A 27,500-nucleotide genomic window follows, 5' to 3' on the forward strand; every position below is an offset into this window, starting at 1 on the left:
GTCCTCACTGAGTCTGAGATGCACTTCACTTCACTTCACTTCCGACCCACGCCACATGGGGGCGATATGTTGAGAGTGACAGCAGAGACACCAGCTCTGCGCTCCAGAGGACTAGGAGGGATATGATGTGAGTTCATGGAAGTGATGGATGACATGATGAGACAGAGTTTGTCCAGCAGGAGGCGCAGTGATGGGGCATGAGAGGGTGGTGTGTGTGTGTGTAGCTGCGTGTGTGTGTGGCTGCATGTGTGTGTGTGTGTGTGTGTGTGTGTGGCTGCATGTGTGAGTGTGAGTGTGTGTGTTCATGTTTGTATGTGTCTGGCATGCAGTATGGCAACCACAGCAAATACCACAGCAATCTGAACCACACACACACACACACACACACACACACACACACACATTTACACATGTCGTGACTGCCCGTGACAACACAGAGAAGTAAAAACGGTAGCTTTCAGCATGTTCCTGTGTTTGTTAGTGTGTATGTGTGGCTGCATGTGTGTGTGTGTGTGTGTGTGTGGCTGCATGTGTGTGTGTGTGTGTGTGTGTGTGAGAGAGAGGCTGTCATCATGTTTTAGCGTATCGGACGCTAGTGCATTGGGCGTGTTGGTGCGACGCTTTCTGAAGTTAACGTGTGCTCCTCAGACACAACGGTAAAGCGCTTTCATGCACTTTTGACACGTGACGGAGGCTGTGTGTGTGTGTGTGTGTGTGTGTGTGTGTGTGTGTGTGTGTGTGTGTGTGTGTGTATGTGTGTAGTGTAGTGCATATGCACTCATGTGCACGTGTGTGGCTCAGCCGCATGTGAACTGGATGGCTGGTGGAGGTAAAGATAGTGGATGTGCAGCTGCTGGCATGTGTGTGTGTGGCTGCATGTGTGTGTGTGTGTGTGTGTGTGTGTGTGTGTGTGTGTGTGTGTGTGTGTGTGTGTGTGTGTGTGTGTGTGTGTGTGTGTGTGTGTGTGTGTGTGTGTGTGTGTGTGTGTGTGTGCACTCATGTGCACATGTGTGGCACGGCTGCATGTTGATGGAGGTAAAGCTAGTGGATGGATGTGCTGCTGCTGCTGCTGGTTGCTGGCTGCTGGCTGGCCTGCTTGTCTCAGCACATGTTCCAGTGGCTGGAGACGAGGGACTTGAGGGGGCTAAGAGGCGTGTGGCGTGTGGCCCTGCCTCTGCCTCTGCCTCTGCCTCTCCCTCTCTTCCTCTGCCGTCTGACCTGGGATCAGGACACTGCTGCTGCAGCCCACTGCAGACCTTGACAGCTACTGTGGTGGAGTAGAGTAGTGGGGCCCTGCAGGCAGTGGCTGTTCCTGGCACAGTGGCAGCAGCAGCAGCAGCACAAGCGACAGCACAGCACGGAGGACACACATGGAGAGAGAGAGAGAGAGAGAGAGAGAGAGAGAGAGAGAGAGAGAGAGAGACAGACAGACAGACAGACAGACAGACAGACAGACAGACAGAAAAAAACATTAACAGTAACAAAGGGAGAGAGAGAGAGAGTAAGAGAGAGAGAGAGCGCACTGACACTAACAGTAACAAATGGACCAAGAGATAGGTAGAGAGAGAGAGAGAGAGAGAGAGAGAGAGAGAGAGAGAGAGCGCGCGCACTGACACTAACAGTAACAAATGGACCAAGAGATAGGTAGAGAGAGAGAGATAGGTAGAGAGAGAGAGAGAGACAATGAGAGAGAGAGAGAGAGAGAGAAACAGAGGGAGAGAGAGAGTGAAACGGAGTGCGGTGACTCTATAGAGCTCTTCAGCGTTGACGTCAACTTGTATGCGGCGTTTGGACTACCGGTTCCATGGCGATTTTTTACATTGCAAAACGCCATAGAGATTCAGGTTTGGCAAAAATATAAGTTGCACGGCAACGACGAACATTAGCGTGTCCCCGCATCCCTTTCTCATTAGTGGAACGGATCGTATCATCATGTTGGTGTATTCACATGTTAAATCATGACGATTATAATTCAATATTGCTAACCCCTTTCTGATCATTAAAACTTCCGAACTACATACTTTCCTTTGGTTGCCATGGGTACAACCTTCCGCACGTACATGCCGTTAGATACAGGCGCCGCTTCTGTAGTCGCCAAAAGCTTCCGGGTTTAGCATATGGACGCAACATCGTATTTATGTCGAAGTTTGACACAAAATGATCAACCTTGTCATACCTACAGCCTATTTTTAACACCCTCGACAGTTTGCGGGGGTTCGCTAAGCGCGTGCTTGCACTCGGAGCTTATTTGAAATTTACCCCTATTCATTCCCAATGGAGGCCGGAAGCCGATAGGAACCAGGACGTCCTTAAATGCTAACATGAAAGACTACAATCTACTACATGCTTCCGCTTCCGCTGAAGAACTCTATTGCTATCACTCTCTGCACCACTGCTATTCTGTATCATCTAAACTGCTCTATGCTGTTGTCCTTCATTGGTGGGACAGCAAGCCACAGTGCCAGCTGCTTGGAGAGAAGTGTCATTCCTTTCTGTACCCAGGGTTGCCAGATGAGGCTGATGATTTCCAATCCCGCCCAATTCAATTGATTTCTATGGCCAAAAATTTGGCGTTTTTTTCTCCAAAATCCATTTTTCCCACAGACGGCAATCCTAAGTTGCCCAATTGGGCGGGAAACCGTCCAATCTGGCAACACTGTCTGTACCTTTAAGAAGCTTGGAAAGACTCATCTTTTCCAAGTACTTCCCCCTTCTAATAAAACCACAAATCACCACTCCCCGACCGTCCCGACATCCCTGTTTCTGTGTGTACCCTGGCTGGCCAGCCCGGCCGCACTAACGTTGTTATGTCTGTTAAGAAATTCTCTGCATTTATAAATGTATTATTGAAAATATAAAATGTGATAAAAATGTAACGTAGTTAGGACATTGCTTTTTGTGTTTCTAGTTAGACTCTGTTTGGTTAAACCCTGTGTGAACTCTTTCTATGTGTGAGCTCTGACATCTGTGTTGTCACTTGCTGTGAGTTCTGTTATCTGTGTTGTCACAGATAAGTTACTACCTGGCTTGTATGTTTATTTTTCATTAGCTGAACTATGTCCTTGTTTGGTTAAACTAACAATTCTGTTAGTGATTACTTGTTAGCTGACAATAAAGGCAGGGCCAAAACCGTTAGCGGGCTGTGGGATTGTCTCAGTGCTTTAAGATCTATGCGCTGGGCAAGACCTCCATTCTGCTGCAGTTTTTAAATGCTATCTCTGTCTCGTGTGGGTTTTCTTTCAGGTCAATTTGATAAGGTGATACAGTGAATTTATTCACATGTTTTGGTCCTTCGATAGCCGAACTTCAAAAATTGTCCTCCCTGATATATGAAGACGTAACGACGCACTGGACTCCAAGTTTTCACCCGGGACCCTGAAATAGGTGACTTTGCCTCACTACGCCTTCATATTCAGCGACGACTGACTGAGTAAAAGAACCAACTGGGACCCACAGGATAGAGGTAGTATGGATTTGGATTTTTTATTTCTAAATTTTTGCCAGGATAGCTCGTTCCTGGGGTGACAGGTCATTGTTGATGCTGATGAGTGTGCGCACCACGTGAGAGTCGTGGATCTCGGAAGTTGAGCTCTGATCTTTCCCCCAGGACCGGGGCTGGACGGCAATCCGCAGACGTGCGTGAGTGTGACTGAAGTCCTAGCTAGAGGCATGAGGTAAGACCTGGTTAGGCATCAAGACCTAGGCTTGAAGCTGTGAGTCCTGGACTATAGGCAGTAATATAAGTCCTGGTCAGGCAAGCATACCGGTATATAGAGCGTTGTCTCCGGGAATTTGTCCATGTGGCGTGGGAAATTGCCTGTATTTGGTACTTGGGTTTGGAACCTGGGTAGCCTGTCTGTATTCTGTCCTTGTTTTGTTGCAAGACAATGGGTTCTCATCATCCGTAAGGTTTAATTTATTGCATATCAGAGGATGAGCAGTACTTCCCCGCAGTTGGCTGTTAGCTAAATGTGTAATGTAATAGTTGGATACTGAACAAATTCTGTTTATGGCAATTTTAGACTTCTGCAATTTGGCTTTATATTTTCTAAATTTTGTCATAATTGAGACAGAGGATGCTTCCCCGAAATGCAGGGCTATTTTACTTCTCAGTGTTTAATTTAGAACTGCAGGTCGTACAGTAATAGTTGGACATCTTTCTGTTTTGTTTTGTCAAAATTGATGAAAGTTTTTTCCTACTTTCCAATCTGTTAAAGCTGTATGCTCACAGATTGGAGAGGGGGGGAATGGTTGGTCAGTAACTTTCAATAGAAGATGACCATGAAAAAGAAACAGTAATAAATAATAAATGATAATAATAATGATAATGATAATAATAATAATAGTAATATGAAAAATGAATTAGGGGAAAAAAAATATATGACAAACCCAGCACATGGGATTTTAGGGCCTAAAAGACTAGTCAAGGCCAGACAAGTTGACATAGGCCTCGGACCAATCAGATCAGTCCGTATAGAGTCAAAAGACTCACTGTCGTGGTTGGGACTATTTATTCTGACCAGGAAGTCCATCTTATTTCTGAGTGAATGTGTGTAAATGGGAAACCAACTCTTCTTAAGAGCTTAATTTACCTTAACTCACAACACTATAGTATTTGCAAGTGGCAAAGTTATTTTTTTATGTTTTGTTTTTCTCTTGGCTCTGAATTATTTTAGCCACTTGTGTTGCCTAAATCTGTGACACATGGTGACACTTGAACCTTGGCAAGACGCTGAGGAACTTTTTTTGATAGGCTATTTTGTTTTGTGTCTCCACCACGTTAGTTATATCTCTTGAAGCAAGCTCATTTAGTATCATGAGTAACACAAATCCTGAGCCTGATAATGGTGGAGATATTGAATTTATGGAAAAAAGGCATTCTGGCTCCTCAGCTTATGTGAGGCGATGGAATGTAAAATATGGTTTTGATGGAAGCCTTACAATTGACAATTGTGAGGCCTTATTAGAAATTGTGCTTCTTCACCACAAAGGAAAAATGAATGAGTATGAAGAAGAAGCCAGAGTGTGTAAATTATGGCTTGCTGAAGCGAAAGTTAGGAATATGCAAATTAAGCAAAAGCAAGCTGACAAAGTACATGACAATGAGGCTGTTGCGTATGTGTACAATAACCATGGGGTGACTGTCACAAGGTGTGGGGAAGGAGGTCAATATCAGGACCCTCCATCTCCACTCACACCACCCTGTACTCTGGTTGATCCCCCTACTCTCCCTGATGCTCCTGCCGTAGCGCGAGTTGAACGGCAGCCTGTCCCATTTCCTCTCTACTCACAAAATGTGTTAAAGGGGGTGACCAATTCTGCCACCCCTACGATGAGTAGAACAAATACTCGCTCCCAATCCTCAGTAGTGGAAAATTATTCCCAGACTGCAGATCGAGACTTATTGGATGATTTTCGAACACTCTATCATGATTTTCGAGCACTCTCTTTCCCAAAGACTGAGAATCCAGTTCGTGACGGCGGTGCACAGAGGAGGGGGAGGGGTAAAGGACGCTTAGGGTGTATGGGTGAGAGACGTAAATATAATTTGTGCTTTGCATGTGGCATGACAGGTCATTGGGCTCGACATTGTTCCCTAGATAAGAAGAACACAAGTGGGGATGACAAATATACCTAGAACTGATTTGTCCAATATCTAGTGTGCACCCAACTTGCTCTTGATGGAGTAGAAGTAGCCATGGCAACAACTTCAGTCGCAGGGATGCGTCATTTGCAAAATATCCCTTCTACTTCGTCAATGAGCAGTGAGTGTGACATAACGTAACACTTTTTGTGATTGATTGTCTACCTGTCTGTATGTCTGTGTTTGTCTCAATGGGCCCATGTTAATGTTTGAATGCCGGCTGTGTGAATGCTGTGTGTGTGAGTGTGTGTGTCACTCCCCAGTTGTTTGAGTTTCTGTTTGTGTATGTGAGTCGTTTGCTTCACTAAGTGCACGAGAGAGAATGAGTGATTGTGCTGTCTAGTGAAGGATGGTCTGGTTTGTGTTGGTGTGATCTTCCAGAATGTCCAAGAGACATTTGACTTTCCTGAGTATAAACAGCGAAACATGGAATGTGTTTTTATTTACTGCAATGTTATTTTTTTGGGGGGGGACCGTTTTTGTTTTGTCACATATGGTAGGCTGTGTCGACATGGTGGTTTGTCATTCTGTTCTTTTCATTTTGTTTTTATACATTTTGTTTCCACAATGTATTTGATTTTGTTTGTGAACTTTCATTGTGAACCTGCTACTTTCTAGAAGCCAAGACCATTTGAGTAATTTGAGTAGTCTTTGAAACTTTCATATGTTTCATAAGCCCTAATGAATCTGTTTGTTTTTTTGGTTATTTTGGAGTTTTCATACTGGTTTGAACGTAGGTTTATGCTTTTCTGAGGGATAATTCTGTTTTCTTTCCCCTTTTCTTTTAATCCGTTCAGACATAGTGTCATGAATTTCCTGTTACCTGAATGGCACTACTGAACTTGTGATGCATTGTTCGCAACACTGTGTTATGTCATTGTCCTGCAGTACTGTGGTACTTAACTTTTCAATGACTATTACTGGATGTCGCTGGAGGTCCGGTGTGCATGAAGGCGCTTCCTCACACTGGGGTTGAGTACATCTGAGTAGCGACTGTGCTGTGAGTTGGGTTTACCTAACTGGACTCACTAGTCTGGTCATTAAAGCAGTTGGTTTGTTTTACTATCTCCCAACTGTGATTTATTTCTTTATTTTATTTGTCAGTTTTGTTTGTTTTTATTTTTCCCCCTCTGTCTGGATTTTATTTTGCTTTAAGTATGGTTTATGGTTGATTGGGTCAAAATGTACAAGTTGGGTGAGATTTAACCTTGCATTTTAAATAAGCCTACTTGTTTCAAAATATTATAAGAACAAGCAGTTATGACTTAATTGTATTGCTTTCAAAAGTGGTTATGTGCCACAGTTTCATGTGAGGACTAATCTCATCCTATCTTATTTGTGACGATGTTGACAGCAAGGTGGTTTGTGTTGCCAGTTTTATGAATTGTGTGTAGTGTTTTGATGGCATGTGTTCCCATACTTTGTTTTCCTCTCCATATTTTAAGTGTGCTGTCCTTACTGACAGGAGTTGGGATAGGGCCCTACATCTACCATGACCTCATGAACGACGGACAGTGAGACCTGCATACCTTCTGTTTTGATGTGATTAGTGCAGGCCTAACTACTGTGACACCAACTATGTCTGTGAGTGTAGTAATTTTATACTGCATGCTTCTTGTTTTCTCTGTACCAATTCTGTCCATCTGTGCAAGGTGTATTTTCAAGGCTGCATTGGATAGTAAAGTTGTTAACAACTATGTGGTTAGCACCACATTTTCTCTGTCTGTTTTACCGCCTATTCAGTAATGGACTATATTTTAAATGTGTGCCACATTAGTCTGCTACTGACCGGAGTCGGTCTCATGCTATGCTTTTGGGATTACATCATTTTCTTTTTTTTTGCTGTACTCTTGATAAATGTTGTTCCCCCGTAATAGAGTTGTCTATTTTATTTCAAGTATAGGTTATGAAACAATGATTGGGTTGTTTTGGGTTTTGTTTTGTCAACACTGGTGACATGGGTTTTTATTTTTATTTTACTACTCTCTACTCTGTTCCAGCTGCACACCTCTCCTTGCTACTGTCTGTGTGTGGATGAGTTGACTACTTCTTTCTTTGAGGCAATTTGTTGACTGTGTCGTAATCTATGCCTTGGCAAATGTTTGATGAAGCCTGCCTTGGTATGCACCTCTGTGATGGAGGGTGCAGGGTGTTTGGAAGTGTTTAAGTTGACTCTTTTTATTTGGTTTTCTTTTTCAGTTTGATGTGGACTGTTGTTTTTGGGTTAACAATTAACCTCCTCATTTACTGTGCTCAAAGTCTGGTTTAGAATTACTTCAGTGTCATTGAGTCATGTGGTTGACACATGCCTTGAACAGGAGAGATATATTTCAGGATATTTACAGATGTTTTATGCATAGGGTCAGTTTGGGACATCACCTAAGATGTCTGATTTTATTTTTGAGTCACTGCTATTGATAGCTGTAATAATTCTCTTAACATTACTCAGTGGAGTCTTTTTAGCATCTGTAATAACACATGTTATAACCAGGGATGTGTGTGTGTCTCTCTCCCTCTCAGTAGCTAAAGAAGGAATTTTACGACCTGTCGTAAAAGGACACTGCATGCAGGGGTGCATGGTGACAGAGTGGGGCACCATGCAGACTGTGAGTAACGCTAAATTTGAGACTGTAGGAGTTTAAGGTAATGCTTTAGAGCAGTGATTCATTCTCGTTCTCATTTTTAGTTTCATTTCATTTTGCATTCTTATTTTAGTTTGTTTATTCATTTTGAGGGTTTTGAGTTATTTAGCCCACAAAGGCAATTGGTTTATTTGATCACTTAGAACTGATGACATGAAGTTTGATACGCTTGCACGCAAGGATACTTAAGTCATAGTTAGATATAAAGACTGAAGTTAGTTGACATGTAGTCATATCTGACATTGATGATCACATACAAGTACACTTTTTGGGATTTACTTTATTTTGGGGAACTTATTTTATTTTGGTTAATGTTAACTATGGAGACTTGGAGATTTAATACTGTAAGCGTGCGAAGCACAAAGTACCTCTCAGATATGAGAAGTTGACCTGTTCCACAGAAAATAATTCTATTCTCTGTGGAAGGGGGGTAGAGTGTAGAGTTTTAATTGTTTTAGGTCATGAACAAGTTCACTAGAATGCACCATACATGCATACAACATCATAAAGGATTAGGAGAAGTGTATACACTGATTGTTGAAAGCGGTGAAATAATTTGGCCGTGTGCTAACATTTATTTGTAGTTACAGGTGGAAATTGAGGAGTGGTCGAAGAGGAGAAAAATCATCATGGAAGGTTGCCAGTGGATGATCTCTCTGCCTCTCTGGGAATCTCTCTCAAGGACTGAGTTGTCTCTCAAGTGAGGGAAAAGTTCAACATGGACAGTTGGACTGATGTCATCAAAAGGGTTGTCTCTGCTGAGATGATCTGTTGCTGTTTCCAGAGGATCAACGATGTCGTTTTGAAAGTTTTGTGGATTAATGGACTGTGTTGTTTCAAGTGACAAAGGGGCGTCAGGAGACGTTCCAGGAGTTTCGATGGACAGAGTTCAAGGAGCTGAGGTCAGTTGGACCTGATGGCAGGTGTGGGCAACAATGCCAGGACTGAATCCTGCCAGCTTGAGAAAGACTGGAGGAGTGCAAAAGAGTCGCTGAGGGTTTGCCACAGTGCCATGCAGGCAAGGAGCTGATGCCAGCATCCACGGACTGGTGCCAAAGAAATGTACCAAAGATCGTCGAAAGATTGCTGAAAGACTGAGAAAGGTTTCACTGGAGAGAGACACAGAGCGATGGGCAAGAGAGAGAGAGACTGGTCTGGCAACAACAACAACAACAAGACATTATGGACATTAGTTAGTGACCACTTCTGCAAGTAAGACAGGTTAGGGGTATACTGCACACATAATTGTTTCACTGAGTTAATCTTTTCCATTATTTTATTGTTTCTGGATTTTAATTTGCTGATTATTTTATTATTCTCAGGAAATTTTCTGATTTCAGGTTTTGAAGTGAATTGCATACAGTTGCATTTAACATTTAGTGAGGTACATACTGATACTGATTTTACAGGGGTAAATTCATTTAAGGCTGTCGTACCACATACAAAAGTTTGAATAACATATTCACATGGGTTTGCAAACAGTGGGTGGTTCAATAAAGGGGCCATTCATAATTTCTTTGGTGGGAAAAGTTTGGGTAAACAAGAGTGTCAACTTTGAAGGAAGTTTCATATTTTATTGACTGACTGTTGTACATTTTAGTGCTCAATCTTTGCCACAACAAGGTTGAGGAGGTATTTGTGCTTCTGTCTGAATGAAAAAAAAAAACTGCTTTACATTTGAGTATTTTCATTCTACACACCATGCGTAAAAGCCACGGTGATTGTTAAGTGATAATGGTTATATTTTCAAGAGGAGGGAATATGTTAAGAAATTCTCTGCATTTATAAATGTATTATTGAAAATATAAAATGTGATAAAAATGTAACGTAGTTAGGACATTGCTTTTTGTGTTTCTAGTTAGACTCTGTTTGGTTAAACCCTGTGTGAACTCTTTCTATGTGTGAGCTCTGACATCTGTGTTGTCACTTGCTGTGAGTTCTGTTATCTGTGTTGTCACAGATAAGTTACTACCTGGCTTGTATGTTTATTCTTCATTAGCTGAACTATGTCCTTGTTTGGTTAAACTAACAATTCTGTTAGTGATTACTTGTTAGCTGACAATAAAGGCAGGGCCAAAACCGTTAGCGGGCTGTGGGATTGTCTCAGTGCTTTAAGATCTATGCGCTGGGCAAGACCTCCATTCTGCTGCAGTTTTTAAATGCTATCTCTGTCTCGTGTGGGTTTTCTTTCAGGTCAATTTGATAAGGTGATACAGTGAATTTATTCACAATGTCCTTGCTTGTTTATGTCCTTTTTGTAAGTGTTTTTTTTTCTTGGGTAAGAGTGATGTAATGTAATTCCCACTGAAAGAACTGCAGTGAGGACTCTGTGGAGTCTGTGGGGAGCCACAGTGGTGTAGTCTGCGTAGAACGCAGGTATACACAGTAGCCATACCTGCCTCAATATTTCAGGGATTTCAGTATACCCACTTAAAATTGATGTATCCGTTATTTAGAATAGCACAAATATATACAGTAGGTATACCCACCTCAAAAAATGCTCAAATATACAGTATACCCAGTTACCCACCACAAGAAAGTAGACTACCTCACTGGGGAGCCAAGCTGAACATCCAGAACATCCTCACACTGCACATCGGGTTTCATCCTTTTTCTTTTTTCTATCCCTATTTTTTTTTTAATCTTGCCAATGTATTACACTGTGGAATGCCTTCTGTATCTACAGTAATGCATTTTATTCTTGCTGTTTGACCTCGTCTTACTTTTTAACCTCATTTTTAGTATGGTTTAATTTTAGTCTTTTAGTTTGACACTCTATGGCACTTTGGTCAGTTCCTGCGGGTTAAATGTGCTATATAAATTGAACTTACTTACTTACTTACTAAGCATGGGGACAGTGGGGGACACGATCATATTTTTTTTGTTACGTACTGTATGCTTTGAGCCCAGATGAAAAAGATGTTGTGGAATGCTGAGAAATCCAATATGCGACCATTATTATTTCATCAATGTTTGGGCGTTAAGTCATGCTTAGCGTTATTCAAAATCATACCAAGCCGATGAACAAAGTACTTGTAACATCCTATAAAAGGCTGTGCAAAAACAATGTTGAGACCACGCTGAAAACCATGGATAGCATGTTCCACCACAACTTAGGTATACGTCCTGTGCATGTTAGGTCATGACAAACTGATTTTGTGGGAAAAATAAATGATTGAGCATTGAGCATAATTACTATCATGAGGACTGGCTAGGAATAAATGCTAGTCATTTGTACACTGCTTTGTCAATACTCTGGGACGTGAGTGACTCAGAAATATGAGCAGGAGATGTGATTGAGAGCCAATGTGACAGCCAATTGCCTAGGATGACCACCGGTCAAGTGATTCTAATGCAGCATGATGGTGACTGTGCACTGGCTACCTGCCTGCTTTCCTAATTCCACACAATGTGGAGCAGCAAGCAAATAACTTGTCCTTGCAATGTCACATGCATGCAATTGTTTTGTGAATTGCGGTTAAGAATGGTTACTCTGTGTATGCTGTGGTTGGACAGACGAGAGAATGAACTCAATGTCAAGTCAATGATTTCCTCAGAATGAAGAAAGAATCTCATCCATACTGTGCCCGGTAAACTAAATCTTGGAGCTGTAACTTGGGGAACTGATCCTCAAAAGAGATAGCCTCATAATATGCACTGTTTTTCCAGTGGAACACTGTACCTTTAATAGTAATTACCTCCGCCAAGGAGGTAATGCTTTCGGACGCGTTGGTTTGTCTGTTTGTCTGTCTGTTTGTCAGCAGCATAACTCAAAAACGAATCAACATTTTTGGACGAAACATTGTGGGTTTGTTGATAATGATCCAAGGAACAAGTGATTAAATTCTGGTGGTGATCCGGATCACGAACCGGAACCAGGACTTTTTAAAAGATTCTGTCAGCAGGATAACTAAAAAACTAATCAACTGATTTGGACGAAACTTTGTGGAGCTGTTAGTAATGACCCAAGGAACAAGTGATTAAATTCTGGTGGTGATCCGGATCACGAACCGGAACCAGGACTTTTCAAAAGATTCTTCACTATCTAGACGCCCCCTAGTGACCAGAAATTGAATTGTGGGAACAGCACAAAAACAAGGCAGAGACTTGGGGTGTAGCATGGTCAAATGTATCAAGCAGCTTCCTTGGCGGAGGTCTGCGCTCTCTGAGTGCTTCTAGTTAAAAAAAAATATAACTACCATAGTACTATACTACTTTGACATTACACAGATCCTTTAGTAATGCATTACCACTTTGATATTGCAATTCTGTTAACACCAGATTAATAATAACAGGTGCCAAGTCATAAAATATATAAGTAACTGGCCTTCTTTTTGGAGTTTGAAGATGCATCACATTTCATCCAAAAGTCTTCTTCAATTCTGGACTCATGACAACTAGCAAGAACCCAAAACTTTCTGGATTACTGGAAAGTGAAACGCATTTAAGCTCCAAAAATGATGTCAGGTTGCTTACGACTTCAGCTTAGCTTCTGCAAGCATCCCGCAACCAGGATTAACCAAAATCTTCAGCCAGCTCTGAACTTCCCCTTTCAACCACATGTAATTGCCAAATTTGCTTCTATTTATACATATATAATAAGAATAAACATAAACTGGGCTACGTGGCATGGTTTGGCTGCAGCTTTGCCAGTTAGTTCTGCAAGTCATTGTGGCACGTGCACCTCATCTTAAACTTGGTTATATACAGTATGCTGGCGGTGCCGACCAGTGACCACCATACGACACTGCTGCACCATGGGTCTACAGCAGCATACTGTGGGTGCTGTAAAAGACCATACTGTAGAGAAAAGCATCTCAATGATTAGGTCTGAGGCATCTTCGGAGCTTAAAAAAAAGCCTCACTTTTAACCTGAAAGCCTTCTTCGGTTCTGGTCTGACAGGAACCAGAAACTGTAATCTCTGCAGTACTGGAAAGTGAAATGTCTTTTAGCGCCAATGGATCATGATGTCAAGATGCTTACAGCTTAGCTCATTTGAAATCACATGATCAGAATTTAGGAGAATCTTCACAGACAACTCACAATTCATCACTCATTTCATTATCAAATGTTGCTACTTACAGTACATATGTGTAATAACAATATCATTCAGAAAATTGAGCAACTGGGCTACCTAGTTTGGCTGCCGCTTTGCCAGTGGGCACTGCACGTGCACCACATCTCAAGTCAGTAAACTGGGTCAACATGAACTGGCGACCGACCAGTGACTACCAACCACCATACTAGACTTGTGTACCAAGGGGTACAGTAGCACAGGTGCTGTATCAGATCCATGCAGTGCAGTGCAGTGCAGTGAAGCACTCAGGGCTGATTAGGACTGAGGCCTAAGCCAATTAGATTAATCCTCGGCTGCATGGCAACCCGTGAGGAACAGCCAGCTTCCCAAATGCACCCAGTCCAGTACGCACAGACACTAGGGCCGTAACGATACACTTAACTAACGATTCGGTTCGTATCACGAATTATGAATTACGGTTTGTCTATCATTTTAAATTAATTAATTCATTTAAGAGGCTACTAATAATTTTAAAAAATATTAATGATGATGATTTGAAGCTTGGAAGCACCATCATACGGTATATCATGGCATGAAGTAGTTTTCTGGACTGAAGGGTAACATAACTTTGAAAGGGCGTATCACTATACTGCCTTCTTGCATCGCGATACAGCATCGTGAGTGAATCTGCATATCGCGATTTCTCTGTTCGATTCAATATTGTTACAGCCCAAACAGACACACTTTCCAGGCAGTTTGCTTAATGGCAATGCAGCACCACCACTGTGTTTCAGACCAGAGCGCACTTGCTCAGACTATTTTCTCGCTCTCTTTCTCTCGCTGTGCGTGCTCCAAATATCCTTATCTCTCTCTGTGTGGGGGGGTTTCAAACAACCTCTAAGCCCCCCAACACACGTAGGCATAAATACGCACCGCACACACAACACACAGGATACTGTACACAGTACACACACACACAGTAAGACACACACACACACACACACACGCACACACAAACACACACACACACACGCACACACAAACATGCACACACACACTACACACATGAACCCCTCTGCTTCGTTCCTTTCCCCAAGCCCTCCTGGGAGCTGCCCTGACAACGTGTTTCAGCTTGGCACACATTAGTAGTGTTGTCAGCTGTGGCACAGAAAATGGAAATGCCCAAACAAAATTGAGCACTTACAGTACATTACACAGACAAACATCACACCAGTCGGATTTTTACAAGCATCCTTTAGGACACCGAAGCTGAAAATGTCACGCCAGTCTGCTTTTTACAACGGTTCTTTTGACTGCTGAAATTGCTGACACAAACTGACAGGTCAGTCCAACAGTACAGTGTGGACACTTTACAGAGGCAGCACTTACATACAGACAAACGCCCTACCAGCATCCCTTACAGTAAAAAGCTGAGATAGCGATTAGAAAAGCTGGCATGGTGGTCATACTATAACATCACCCAAGAATGTATTGACGGTGGGGGTCAATTATCAGTTTGGGAACCACTTCTTTAACATAAAGGACAGGAAGCTCCAATTGATACAGCTGCCGTGTGCGCATAGTGTTTATCAGGAACACGTTCTAAGAGGTTCCTCTGTAGAACACAGAGTTGTTCAAGACCAATCTCAATCGGAAGGCTCTTCCGTTACAGTACCATACACCACAAAAGAGGTGGCGTGTTATGAAGTGAGTTTATGGGGACACACATTGGTAATACTTGCAGTGGGGAAACTGAGGGCTTTTCAGGAAAGAAAGTGGCTTAACTAAAGCAATGCATGTCAAGCTATACAGGGCTATGAATGCAATCATCCAAACGTCAACACCTGTACTCTTTTTTTTTATTTGTCTCAGGGAACAGCAACCAATGTCACTATAAAGAGGGTCCATGTTCCTTTAAAACGTAACAGCGGACAGAGGTGACACAGCGCTAAAGGTGACCATATGTCCTCGCAACCCATGGAATGGCAATGGACAAAGCAACCTACTTTTGTAGAGGACAGCTGTGGACAGTGGACACTACGAATTAACACCTTGAAGACTTTGGTCTAGAAATATACCACACCTGATACAGAGGGAACGCTGTGGTGAAACAGGCTAGAAGATAAAACGTTAAGTTTGGAATCGCACGGTTCAGATAGCTGAGGGATGAGGGTGGGAATCATACGACCAAATTGTTCATCGTTGTGGTTCTGACTTTCTCTGCACTGTCTAGGTAAACGTTATGCTCCATCAAGAAACTGCCGTTCGTTAGCTGTAGTTTAGTCATTCTGCTGTCTCCACCGTGGGAAAAAACAAACGTCATTGGTGGGCCACGGTTGCAGCCTGTTGTGGTTTCCGTACATGGTGCAGGACTAGACCAACTCGCCGGGAAGCATACTGGCCACTAGCTGGGCGGGATTGTCTATTTGACTAGGCTAGGACACAGAGACGGTGGTCACTGTTCTGTATTGACTTCACTAGGCTAGGACAAAAAACACACTAGCATCGTGACTGGTGGGCCGGGGTTGCGGCCTGTTGTGGTTTCCGTACATGGTGCAGGACTGCCGGGAAGCATACTTCTGGCCACTAGCTGGGCGGGATTGTCTATTTGACTAGGCTAGGACACAGAGACGGTGGTCACTGCTCTGTACTGACTTCACTAGGCTAGGACACAGAGACGGTGGTCACTGTTCTGTATTGACTTCACTAGGCTAGGACACAGACACAGTGGTCACTGCTCTGTATTGACTTCACTAGGCTAGGACACAGACACAGTGGTCACTGTTCTGTATTGACTTCACTAGGCTAGGACACAGAGACGGTGGTCACTGCTCTGTACTGACTTCACTAGGCTAGGACACAGACACAGTGGTCACTGTTCTGTACTGACCAGACATTGTTGACTGACGTCCTCGTACTGGTCCTCTGTGTTGACTGGCTGGACCTGAGAGTGGGAGGTGATGCAGGAGGAGCAGTCCTATTGGAGAGGAGGAGGAGGAGGAGGAGCTATCAATAACACCTGTACTACAACAGGTGTGGACATACGCACACTATTTGTGGCCACCATAGAGCTTAAAGCAACGCTACGAATGCAGGCCTTGTGGACTTTTGTACACTTTCTCGTCCAAAACGTCCGCACCTCTATTCTTTTTTTATCTGCCTAAGGGAACAGCAACCAAAGTCACAATAAAGAGGATGTATATTCCCCGGTGGACGGAGGTAACACAGCACTCAAGGTGGCCATACAATACGTACGTTCTTGCTAACCTAGGACCCATGGAATGGCAGTGGACAAGACAACCTACTTTTGTAGAGGGCAGCTGTGAGATAGACAGACACAATCCCTGGATCTCAAACGGTGCCCTTGTGCACTTCAGTGTTCATGTTTCAGTGCGTATGGCGTATTAGTTACGCACTGAAACATAGTGCCCGAAGTGCACAAGTGCACCATTTGAGATCCAGCATATGAAAAAAAAAACACCTTGAAGGCCCTACCGTGGCTCTAACGGTAGGGCACTGGGCTGCTACGCCGGCGACCCCGGTTCGATTTGGCCTAGTTATTTGCAGATCCTTCCCCTTCTCTCTCTCTAAAAGACCTCTCCAAACATTCAGAGGAAAAAACACACTAGCATCGTGACTGGTGGGCCGGGGTTGCGGCCTGTTGTGGTTTCCGTACATGGTGCAGGACTAGACCAACTCGCCGGGAAGCATACTGGCCACTAGCTGGGCGGGATTGTCTATTTGACTAGGCTAGGACACAGACACAGTGGTCACTGCTCTGTATTGACTTCACTAGGCTAGGACACAGAGACGGTGGGCACTGTTCTGTACTGACTTCACTAGGCTAGGACACAGACACAGTGGTCACTGTTCTGTACTGACTTCACTAGGCTAGGACACAGAGACAGTGGTCACTGTTCTGTACTGACTTCACTAGGCTAGGACACAGAGACAGTGGTCACTGTTCTGTACTGACTTCACTAGGCTAGGACACAGAGACAGTGGTCACTGTTCTGTACTGACTTCACTAGGCTAGGACACAGACACAGTGGTCACTGCTCTGTACTGACTTCACTAGGCTAGGACAGAGACACAGTGGTCACTGTTCTGTACTGACTTCACTAGGCTAGGACACAGACACAGTGGTCACTGCTCTGTATTGACTTCACTAGGCTAGGACACAGAGACGGTGGTCACTGTTCTCTACTGACCAGACATTGTTGACTGACGTCCTCGTACTGGTCCTCTGTGTTGACTGGCTGGACCTGAGAGTGGGAGGTGATGCAGGAGCAGTCCTATTGGAGAGGAGGAGGAGGAGTGATGAATGGTGGAATGTGATTGGCCGCCTTCGAGAAAAGGGGGCGTGTTCCGGTGTGCTGGACACACAAGGAATGGGATGATGCAAAACAAAAAGAAAAGGAAGTAATATCCACACATTGGACCACCGGTGTGATGAAGACTTTTGGTTGGTCGAAATGTTGCCCAACTTCTTCACATACGGTACATCACAATCAAGGAACTGTCCGGTGTGTAGATATTACTTTTTTTCTTTTTAACACAAAAATGACGGATGAAAACACAAATGATGATAACGGAGGAAAAACAATGACTGAAACCAAGGTGCCTTCGTTGGCTCTTACAATAATTACCGGTACAAGACTGGCAAAAAAACAACAACTTGTCCTTGTACTTTGGTGACTTGTTTGAGTCTATGACAGAGTTCTTATCCTAACTGGATATTCTGAAAGGACTTTGGAACAAGGAACCGCCCTAAATGGCTACATGTACAGTAAAACCATTCAGGCAGTGTTCATTAAAAGTATAGTGTTCCTGTTTGCTGTGATGAAGTACCTTGGTTTCCCAGAAATGAACATGGCCAGGGAGAGCGGGAGAGGAGCATGCTGTCCTCTGAGAGCAAGGAAAGGCAGTGTTTCCCATACAACAATTCTGTGGCACAGCACCACAAAATAGAACCTTGGTTTCCCAGAAATGAACATGGCGAGGGAGAGCGGGAGAGGAGGTGCAGTGTTTCTCATGCATAGTACCATTCTGTGGCGCAGCACCACACAATAGAAGCTGAGAACCACAAATTCGTCAACACTCGCTCCTGCAGGTCAGTGGGAGTACCTGCATAATGCTTGCACTCGCCAAATGTTTGTTGCCCGTATTCAATCACCACACAATGCTACTTCTATGGGAAACACTGAAATGATACGTACTACTGTACTTTACATGCATATGCAGAGTATCCATGCACATATTTGTATAGCGGTTATGTCTGTGAGGGAGAAGGCAAAAGGCATGACGGAGGCAGAGTTTCTGTATGATGTAGAACATATAGATATATACACATACAGCATGCATACTGTATAGAGTACAGTATACACATGTGTGTACACTATATTGTATACCATACACATACTGTACTGTAGCATATAATGTCAGTGATGAGGGAGAAGCAGGGAGGCATGAGGGAGGCATGTTTCTGGATGATGGAAAAAGTAGAAATATACACATACAGCATACAGCAGTGGTTCTTAACCTGGGGTGCGGGCACCCCCTGGGGGTGCACCAGAGATTTTAGGGGGTGCGCAGAATTTTGTTTGTGTTGAGGTTGTGACCAAAATTCTGCTTCCAAACATTATAATTAGGCCAAATCAAGACCAAATTAAAATGTGCTTTGGTCCCCATATAAAGTCATTAAAATATTGATTAATGTGAAAAGCTAGAATTATTGTAATTAATCACTCAAATCATTTTTTAGTGCGTATACATGTGTGGAAGTTTGGGTTGGGGGTGCGCGGCTTGTCTTGGGCACAGGTTAGGGGTGCTTCAAGAAAAAAAGGTTAAGAACCACTGGCATACAGTATACTGTTCAGTATGCATAATGTGTGTATTACATACGTATCATCTCTGTGATGAAGGAGAAGCAGGGAGGCATGAGAGGGGCGTGCTTCTGGATGACGGCCGGCTCGCTTAACAGGGCAGGACGGATTAGCGGGAGGAAGGGAAGAAGCGACCGGGAGGAAGCAAAAGCAGAGGCAGAGCAGGGCGCACAGACAGACAGACAGACAGACAGATCTCATCCAGAGCCAAGCCAGATGTGGGCCGCGTCTGGCCCACATGTGCCACCCTCATCATCCCCCCATCTGTCAGAGGTGTTAAAACCCTCTCAGTCGCACTGATGAGAGAGGAGAAATGGACTCATGAATTACCACAGAGTGAAAAGAAAGAAAGAGCTGAGCTGACAGGGAATTAGAGAAGAGAGGGAGCATGGGGAGAGAGAGAGAGAGAGAGAGAGAGAGAGAGAGAGAGAGAGAGAGAGAGAGAGAGAGAGAGAGAGAGAGAGAGAGAGAGAGAGAGAGAGAGAGAGAGAGAGAGAGATATGGAGAGAGATGGAGAGGGGGTAGTTGGGAATGGGGAGAGGAGAGGAGAGGAGAGCCGAGAAGAGAGGAGGCTAATGGTGCCACTACTACATCCCCGTCTCTCCAGAGAGAAGTGGAGATTAATGGGGACATTACCCTGCTAATATGCTGGCTAGCTCCAGCAGCCTGGGAGCAGAGCAGGGGTGGTTGGAGCACTATCTATGGACAGAGTCATCTGGACTGACGAAAAAGTATTGCTCACAAGTAAATCACATATTTATGAGGAGGAACGCACACACACGTACACACACACACACACACACAAAGGCTGCGCTCGAGCACACGCACGAGCCCTAGTAGGCTACAAGGTTATGCACAGTGCAGAATAAAAAACAGGACCCCCTGGAGTGTAAATGTCAAGGCGAGGACGAGAGAGGTGACAGAGAGAAAAGACACAGGTATGGCAAAGCGGCTGCGTGGCGTTCGTGTTTAGTACGAAAAAAACATTAGAAAACACTTACCAAGAACGACATGTGTCACTCTTCGCGCCAACGGCTCTTCACGCCAGGGCATTTATACGTTTCTCGAGATGCGCCTCTGAGGAGATATAGCAGCGGGAGAGAATTAGCCCTTGACAGCGAGAGAGATGAAGAGTGACCAGGTTGTGTTTGTGTGCGTGTGAATGAGAGAACGAGGAGAGTGAGAGAGGGAAAGAGAGAGATGTACAATATGAACGGACACTCGTATTCATAGGATACAACACGCATAATAAATCAAATGCCAGCTTCAGCTCCGGTACCCCCCGGCATCCCCCGTGTCTGACACGATGTCTACCGCCGGACAGGCGTGAAGAGTGTGTGTGACGGCGTCTCTCTTACCTGGTTAAGACAGCAGAATACTGGGGTTTCGTTTCTATTCTTCATTGGCTCCTCGACAGTGCTGCTCTTCCGCCCGACTCCTTCGAGACAAAAATGATTAATGGGGATATAATAAAACTACTTAGCTGGGCACCGGGAGGCGCGTCATCCTAATATCCATCTGACGCCACTTGGACACTCTATTCGTCTTCTAATCTAGCGCGAATGAAACAAAAATGAACAAGGAAGGACACACACAACGAAATCTTAAGAAGCACGCACCAATGACATTATTAAATAGTAAACGTGCATTAATTATAATAATATAGGAGATATCGCTCCAAATGGTTTTCACCGAGTTGCCTCAGAGAGCGTTCCTCGCATGCGTCCCTGGTCTCCTCCAGATAGCAATGCCAAAACATTGCTATTCTAAACCCTCGCTCGCCTCCGTGCGCATGGACGGAGGCATTTCTCTGTGAATGGATGTGCGAGGCTGGCGCGAGAGCCCGTTCTTATTTATTTCCAGCACACGGGCGCAAAGAATGGAGTCTTTGACCGTGAACCGTTACTTTCTCCGAGGGAACTGGAAGGACCAGTTTTGTTCATTGTGTGTGTCTCTGTCAGGGGGTAGTCTACACTGTCCGTGACACAAAGGTAAAACAGAATATGTCAAAGCTGGGATTAATTCGTTATAACAACTAAAAAAACCAATACTTATGGGGGGGAGAAAACCTCAACATAGCTGACTGCACAATAATGAAAAAGATAAAGAAAAAGTCTCCAATACTATATTGTACTCCCTCTGCTTCCTTCCCACACCACACACCCACTATGCTGTGTGTGGAGGATAGACTGCAACCTGAGTTTTACCTGCTCTGCTCTCTGAGAGACAGATTTGAACAGACAAGTCAGTTGCTATTTTTATAGTTAATTGCTATTTGATTTGTAATAATTCAATTAAAAAATAGCTTATATGGTCAACGCAAGAATTAATGTACTCCTGAACACTCGTTTAGCCAGGGAGACTGGATAATACTCTTAGAATGTCTGGTTTAGCTGCATGGCAAAGGGGTACTGTAGTTGCTAAGTTTGCATTGCAAGTGTTCAATAATGTACTGTACAGTAAAATATGCATACTCTAACAGGCATATGTTGAACGTGGATAGCATATAATGACCATGATGTTCAAATCAGTCAATTCTCTCGTAGGCTAACACCCCCAACAATGGCATTGTCAAAGTCAAAGCTAAGAAGTTATGATAACTTACTTCAGTCAAGAATCCAACTTCTATGCTACTTTTGATCTTTGTTAAGGTTTGTAAACTTACCATGGTCTTACAGTGAAGGTGACATAACTTTTCACGAGCTAGAGCACGTAATATAGTAACTGTAACGTTAACATCAGAATATTATGTCAAATGTTCGTGGAGACGAAGATCAATCTTTCTTGAGGTAAAGTTAACAACATACTAAAGTGGGCTGTTCCCGATGTTTCGCCCTTCGCCCAGCTGATCTGACGCAATGACGCAACCTACGTAAACGACTACAAAATAAAGGTCCTCAAATCTTATTTTCTGTGTTCTCATTTGAAATTGGATAATTGAAAATAATCCTTTTTCCATCCAATTCTGAAGAGACTTGTACCTTGTGTCGGTTTTATTTAAAGCGACAAAAGGGTCCGTGTATCATCCGCTCTTTTAGAATGTTTGTGTCAAAAGAAAAATAGACTTTATCGCGCGTGAGAATATAGCCTTGACCGACAAAACAAGATGGACAGTCTACGTGTCGTGTTATTAATAATCAATATACTATCCGCAATAATTGTGATCAGGAAAAGGATGACAGTCCGGAGAAGGCGACTCGCATAGCCTAGATGTGCTTTTCACTAGTACTCGCAGATCGCTAACCTGGCAGCACCAGGTGCTGTTTGTGGTGGGAGATGGACGTGCCAACATAGCCTACGGAGCGTCAGTTTATGACAGATTTTCTAGTTAGCAAACATCTGTTTCGAGAGAGGCTATGTGTGCTTGTAGAGCCACATATGAGGCCTGACCCTGCGAGCAGGGAGAGCAGAGGTGTCGTTGGGGAAACGGGTGGCAATAGCACTTTTTAAGTTAGCTTTAGGCACTACAAAACAATTGCAATTTTACAAACAGCCCCTGGCAAAAAAGTATGGAATCACCTGTCGTGGAGGATGTTCATTCAGTAATTTTAGGGTTTTTTAAAATGTATTTATTTTAAAGAAAAATGATGAATCACAGACCCGACCCAAAACTGCCTCAGACAGACAGAGCAGCATACAGGCCATCATACTACAGTAGGCCTAGACCCGTGAGAGCAACTCCCCGCCCTCCATGGCCAACCCCTGTACCTGTCCTGTCTGAAAAGGACTAGCTAACATCAACTGAATGAACATCCTACATGACAGGTGATTTTTTATTTTGTCTGAGGTTGTATGCCTATCACATGGTAAAATTTGCAGTCTCAAGTCAACACTGCTTAGAGCATATGGTCCCACTCATTTTAGTGTTAATGTACTGTTGAATTAACACTTGAAGAGTTGAATTTAACATTATAAAGCAGAGGAGAAGATCCCGAGTCAGCTGAGGTGGACACTGAGGCAGCGGCAGTATGCGTCACATGCATTTGTGAAAGACCACAGAATTCACATCAAGTGAATATGTATATTAAAAACAAACAAACATGGGCATTTTTCACAAAAATGCATTTAATAAATATTCATAATTAGTATTAAATATTAAATAACATTAAATGGTAAGCCCACTTGGCTGCTTGAAGAGGCAATGGGCGGGTTATTCTGATGCTCCAAACTGGCGCTTGACGGACGTTCTCAGAGAAGTTAGCATCTCTCCATCTTCCTCCTCCTGCCTCTTGCCTTTTCAGTAAGTCCGACAGCTGCTGACTCTATGCAGCTAGTACAGACTTTTTCTTCAGTGGCCTGCGAAACAGGCGACTACCTCCTGCTGCAGCTGGGGTGGGGCCTGGGGGCTCTGAATCCTCCATGGTCACTTGTCCACTGTAGTCTTCTATTACATGAGGAAACACATACAATACAAACACATTTAATTAAGTTATCCGAGACATGGTATTACAACACTAGAGTTTTTTTTAATCCAAGTTAAAGGGTGTCAACTAAGCTTGAACATATTAGCCTGAAGTAAGCGTGAACATATTCAGTTCCAATGATTTAATGGATATCAGTGTTAAGAATATTTTGAAGCTGTTTATCAAAATGACACCTCAACCTCTGACAAGAGAAAAGTGAGTACACCCCTATTTGAAAATGCATATAGAAAGGTCTTCAGTGAGGCATGATTTGGTTCATGTCACAGTGCTTTGGACCATTTCTTGTGGACTGATAAGCCCAAGATAAACAATTTTGTTTTTAGATGGTGTCAAGTACGTGTGACAGTACCCAAGTGAGTAGTTTGAAGACAACAGTGTGTTTTGCCTCTAGTGAGGCATGTACTGGTACTGACATGGTTTGACATGAATGCTGCCAACATTTGGATGCTTACAATACAGGTAAGTTAAAGTGAATAAAGTCCTAAACACTACTTGTCTTCTGTTAAATTGAATAGTGAGAGCGTAACTTCTCGACCCTCAGGTCTTAATCAGGCAAAGTGCATCCTTGACAAGCAGAAGGCCTACCAGCACTATGAGTACCAGTGATGAAAGAAGTGCAGGGCATAGTGTCAGTGTCAGACAAGTCACCTAGAGGCAGTGACCGAGGCAAAAGGTTACTCCAGCAGGAGACCTTTTGCATATGTACTATTTAAACATGATGTGCCCCAATGGTCTTATTGAAGATTTTTGACATCAAACCATTCTTGTACATCTAAATTTAACAAAAGAGAAGCAGTGTTGCAGATTTTATTTTATTCACTTCACGGGACTATTCTATTACTCTTTCACTGGATTAATACTTTTATTGTCCTGCACCTCACTCTTTCTGGGCATTTTCGCATAGGGGTGCCGGAGTACTCACTTTGGTCAGATGTTGAATTGTTTAAAAAAAACAAACAAAAAAAAAACAGAGAAATGTGTAGGCTACTCACTTTTGTGATACACAATATTAGCATGAATAACATGACATTCAAAAGCATGATGATCCTGACTTACCAGCACCCTCTTCTTCCTCATCATCCCCTTCATCCTCTTTCTCGTCTTCCACACCAGATTGGTCATCAGGGGGAACTATTTGTACAAAGCCAGACGAACAATGTAAACAGTGAGAAATCGTTCATCAGATCCACAGCTTCATTAGCAAAAGTCAGTCCTCGTCTTTCTGTTTACTTAGCTACTGCGCTATGTCTGAGTATCGTGTCCTGTTTGATACAAACATATCATTACTTGTACGAGCGATATACGAGGGGGGAAGATTACAAAGTAGACCTAGAAGACATTTATGTAAACAGCTGTACTACCTGGAGTCTTTTATGTGACACCTGAGGAGGGCTATCTATTAGCAAGTTTACAGTAGCAAGTTCCCCTTCGGATAAAGTAGCCAGGTTAACACTAGCCTACATCAACAACAATTAATCCACTCACCGGTGCTGTCAATAGCAGAGGACCTCGCAACCACGACCGGCCTGGCACCCAGTAGCTAGCTGGTCCATTTCTTCGAAAAAATCAAAACAGCGTTTTCCCCCAGCCCCATTCCTTCACGCCTGCCTTTTCTCGACCAAACTTAGCTTTCAAATTCTCGCGCATATAACAGCACTGCGCATGTGCGAACTTCCTACGTCGCTTTAACGCTTTTCCATCAATTTTATGTCGACTTATCTCTAGCCAATCCACCTTTTTAGAGCGATATAAATGAGGTCGACAAAGCTGGCGTTGAAGCGACTTAACCGCTTTTCCATCACTTGTGTCGCATCACCTTTTTAATGCGCACTATTTTAAAGCGACTTTATATTGGATGGAAAAAGGATTTTATTCCTACTTAAATAAAATACTACACAGAACGCATACACAATGATGCCTTATAGAATTAAATGTGGTTGTAAAATGCTTTTATTTCCCTTCCCTCTAGCATATTCGTCACATGTTGATGACATCACAGGATGATGGCATGTCTTCTTCTGATGTCGTAATGTCGCCACCTCGTTCCCAAACTCTGCCCAACTCCCCTCCCTCGCCTTTGCTTGTTCATTGTTTAACGTTAGATCGGGGGGCACTGACAGGCGCACATGCAAGGCACAGGGCGGTTTAAGACGCATTTGACAGGTATGTCTTAATTCATCCCACTTTTATCACTTTTGCAGTGTGTGTGTTTACATAGGGTGAATAGAAATAGACATTTTTCTCTGTGAAAGATGGATGTGAAAAATCACGGATGTTCTCATCCGTGTAGCCTAGCTGCCTTCTGGCTAATGTCAGTTTTGATATCTTTCCCAGTGAACCATCTGCTTACACATTTCAGCCGAGCTGCTTATGTTTACTGCAACGGGAGTTTTGACAAAATACAGAACATGTTTTTCTGTCTTTCTGACATGAGATTGTACTGCGGTGACCACAGATAATTTGTCTGTTGTGGGGGCGAAGAAGATGCTTCGAAATATGTCAGCTGATGCAACAGACGTGGGTCCAGTTGTTTTGTTTTTCCCAACATTTGCGCCCTTTTGTCATTAAATTGTTTATGATGTGAAACAGCTACCGCGTGTTTGCAGATGGCAAGTAAATTATTGTAACAGTAGTGGCGGATTAAGCGGAAACGGTGTAGCCCAGATCCACCCCATCTTCATCTTCCTCAAATGTAATCCGTAGCTATAGTGCTTTCGCATCATACATAACAGCCCAGTCGGGTTGAACATAATCATGGCAGCGAGCCTAGTTTGTGTATTTATTTCCCTTTCGGCTTTACCGCAGGTTGAGCTGCATCAGTTTTGCAAATAGAGTCCTGCTTTGCGAACATCATTGGCTGGCTTACTGTTGTGAATTGCATTGACAAATGTTGGAGTGTATAAATAAATAACGCAGCCTACTGTACTGCCTTTGCTCACCAGCTGTGAACTATGGGGCGATACGTTTGTCTGGACAGAGGTTGGACAGAAAAAATGTAAACACCATTTTTTTCTCTAGACGTCTTTAGGAGACACTCCACAACATATAGGGCTTCCTGCAATAAAACAGAATGCATATCCTTTTACATTATGCCATGTTGATGTTTTAACATAAACAAAACCGAAGCCGTGCCTGTCACAATCACTGTATTTCGATAGTTGTACTTCTACTCTCTGCTGCTCACTGCTCAACAGAAGAGCACAACATTGTCAGCTAAAGATATGACACTATTTTTGGACCCCTGGTGGCATGGTTTATGAAGACAAGAAACCTTCACGTTCAAAAAGGCCTGATGGCAGTTTGTTTACCCCCTGTCTCACGTGTTGTGTGTGGATCCGTTGGCCGTTCGTTGCTTCTAATAAGAGACGTTCAGCCGGGAGTTTAGCTGCTGGCTGTGGTCAGTCAGTCAGCGAGAGAGAGGGAGGATGGATGGTCCGGATGGATGGAGGGGGAGATGAGGAATGGATGGTGACAGAGAGTAAATTCAGTGATGATAATTACAGAACAGAGAGAGAGAGAGAGAGAGAGAGAGAGAGAGAGAGAGAGAGAGAGAGAGAGAGAATACACCAAAACCAGACAGGCAAGTCGTTGGCTTTTCTTATTCAGAGCAGGTCCTCCTAGGTCTAGCCATGTGTGTGTGTGTGTGTGTGTGTGTGTGTGTGTGTGTGTGTGTGTGTGTGTGTGTGTGTGTGTGTGTGTGTGTGTGTGTGTGTGTGTGTGTGTGTGTGTGTGCACGGGGACGCACGTGTGTGTGTCTGTGTCCAGTCATCTCTGACTCGACCCCATGTGACTCATGATAGCGTGGCTAAATATTATAATGAGAAAGAAGTAGTGCACCAGACGTGTGTGTTTGTATGTGTGTGTGTTTGTGTGTGTGTGTGTGTGTG

At 43.5% G+C, this 27,500-nt stretch overlaps 1 protein-coding gene and 1 long non-coding RNA gene across 2 annotated transcripts in view; both read right to left on the reverse strand.

Moving 5' to 3' along the window:
* Window positions 1-22,006, reverse strand: part of stradb (STE20 related adaptor beta) — a 30,864-nt gene extending 8,858 nt beyond the window's left edge. The window contains exons 1-5 of the mRNA XM_063212649.1: window positions 21,855-22,006; window positions 20,548-20,627; window positions 20,191-20,266; window positions 17,516-17,599; window positions 16,195-16,281 (exon numbers count right to left, since the gene is read on the reverse strand). Of these exons, the coding sequence (XP_063068719.1) occupies window positions 16,195-16,281; window positions 17,516-17,599; window positions 20,191-20,202 (183 nt within the window). The 5' untranslated portion in view covers window positions 20,203-20,266; window positions 20,548-20,627; window positions 21,855-22,006. The remainder of the gene's footprint in view (window positions 1-16,194; window positions 16,282-17,515; window positions 17,600-20,190; window positions 20,267-20,547; window positions 20,628-21,854) is intronic.
* Window positions 22,007-23,211: 1,205 nt separating this feature from the next.
* On the reverse strand, window positions 23,212-25,421 carry LOC134460199 (uncharacterized). Its single transcript, XR_010037015.1, has 3 exons — window positions 25,099-25,421; window positions 24,670-24,744; window positions 23,212-23,573 (listed from the first exon to the last, which is right to left on the reverse strand). It is a non-coding gene; the product is annotated as an uncharacterized LOC134460199 (long non-coding RNA).
* Window positions 25,422-27,500: the final 2,079 nt, after the last annotated feature.

Source organism: Engraulis encrasicolus, chromosome 12 (assembly GCF_034702125.1).
Source record: "Engraulis encrasicolus isolate BLACKSEA-1 chromosome 12, IST_EnEncr_1.0, whole genome shotgun sequence".
NCBI lineage: Eukaryota > Metazoa > Chordata > Actinopteri > Clupeiformes > Engraulidae > Engraulis > Engraulis encrasicolus.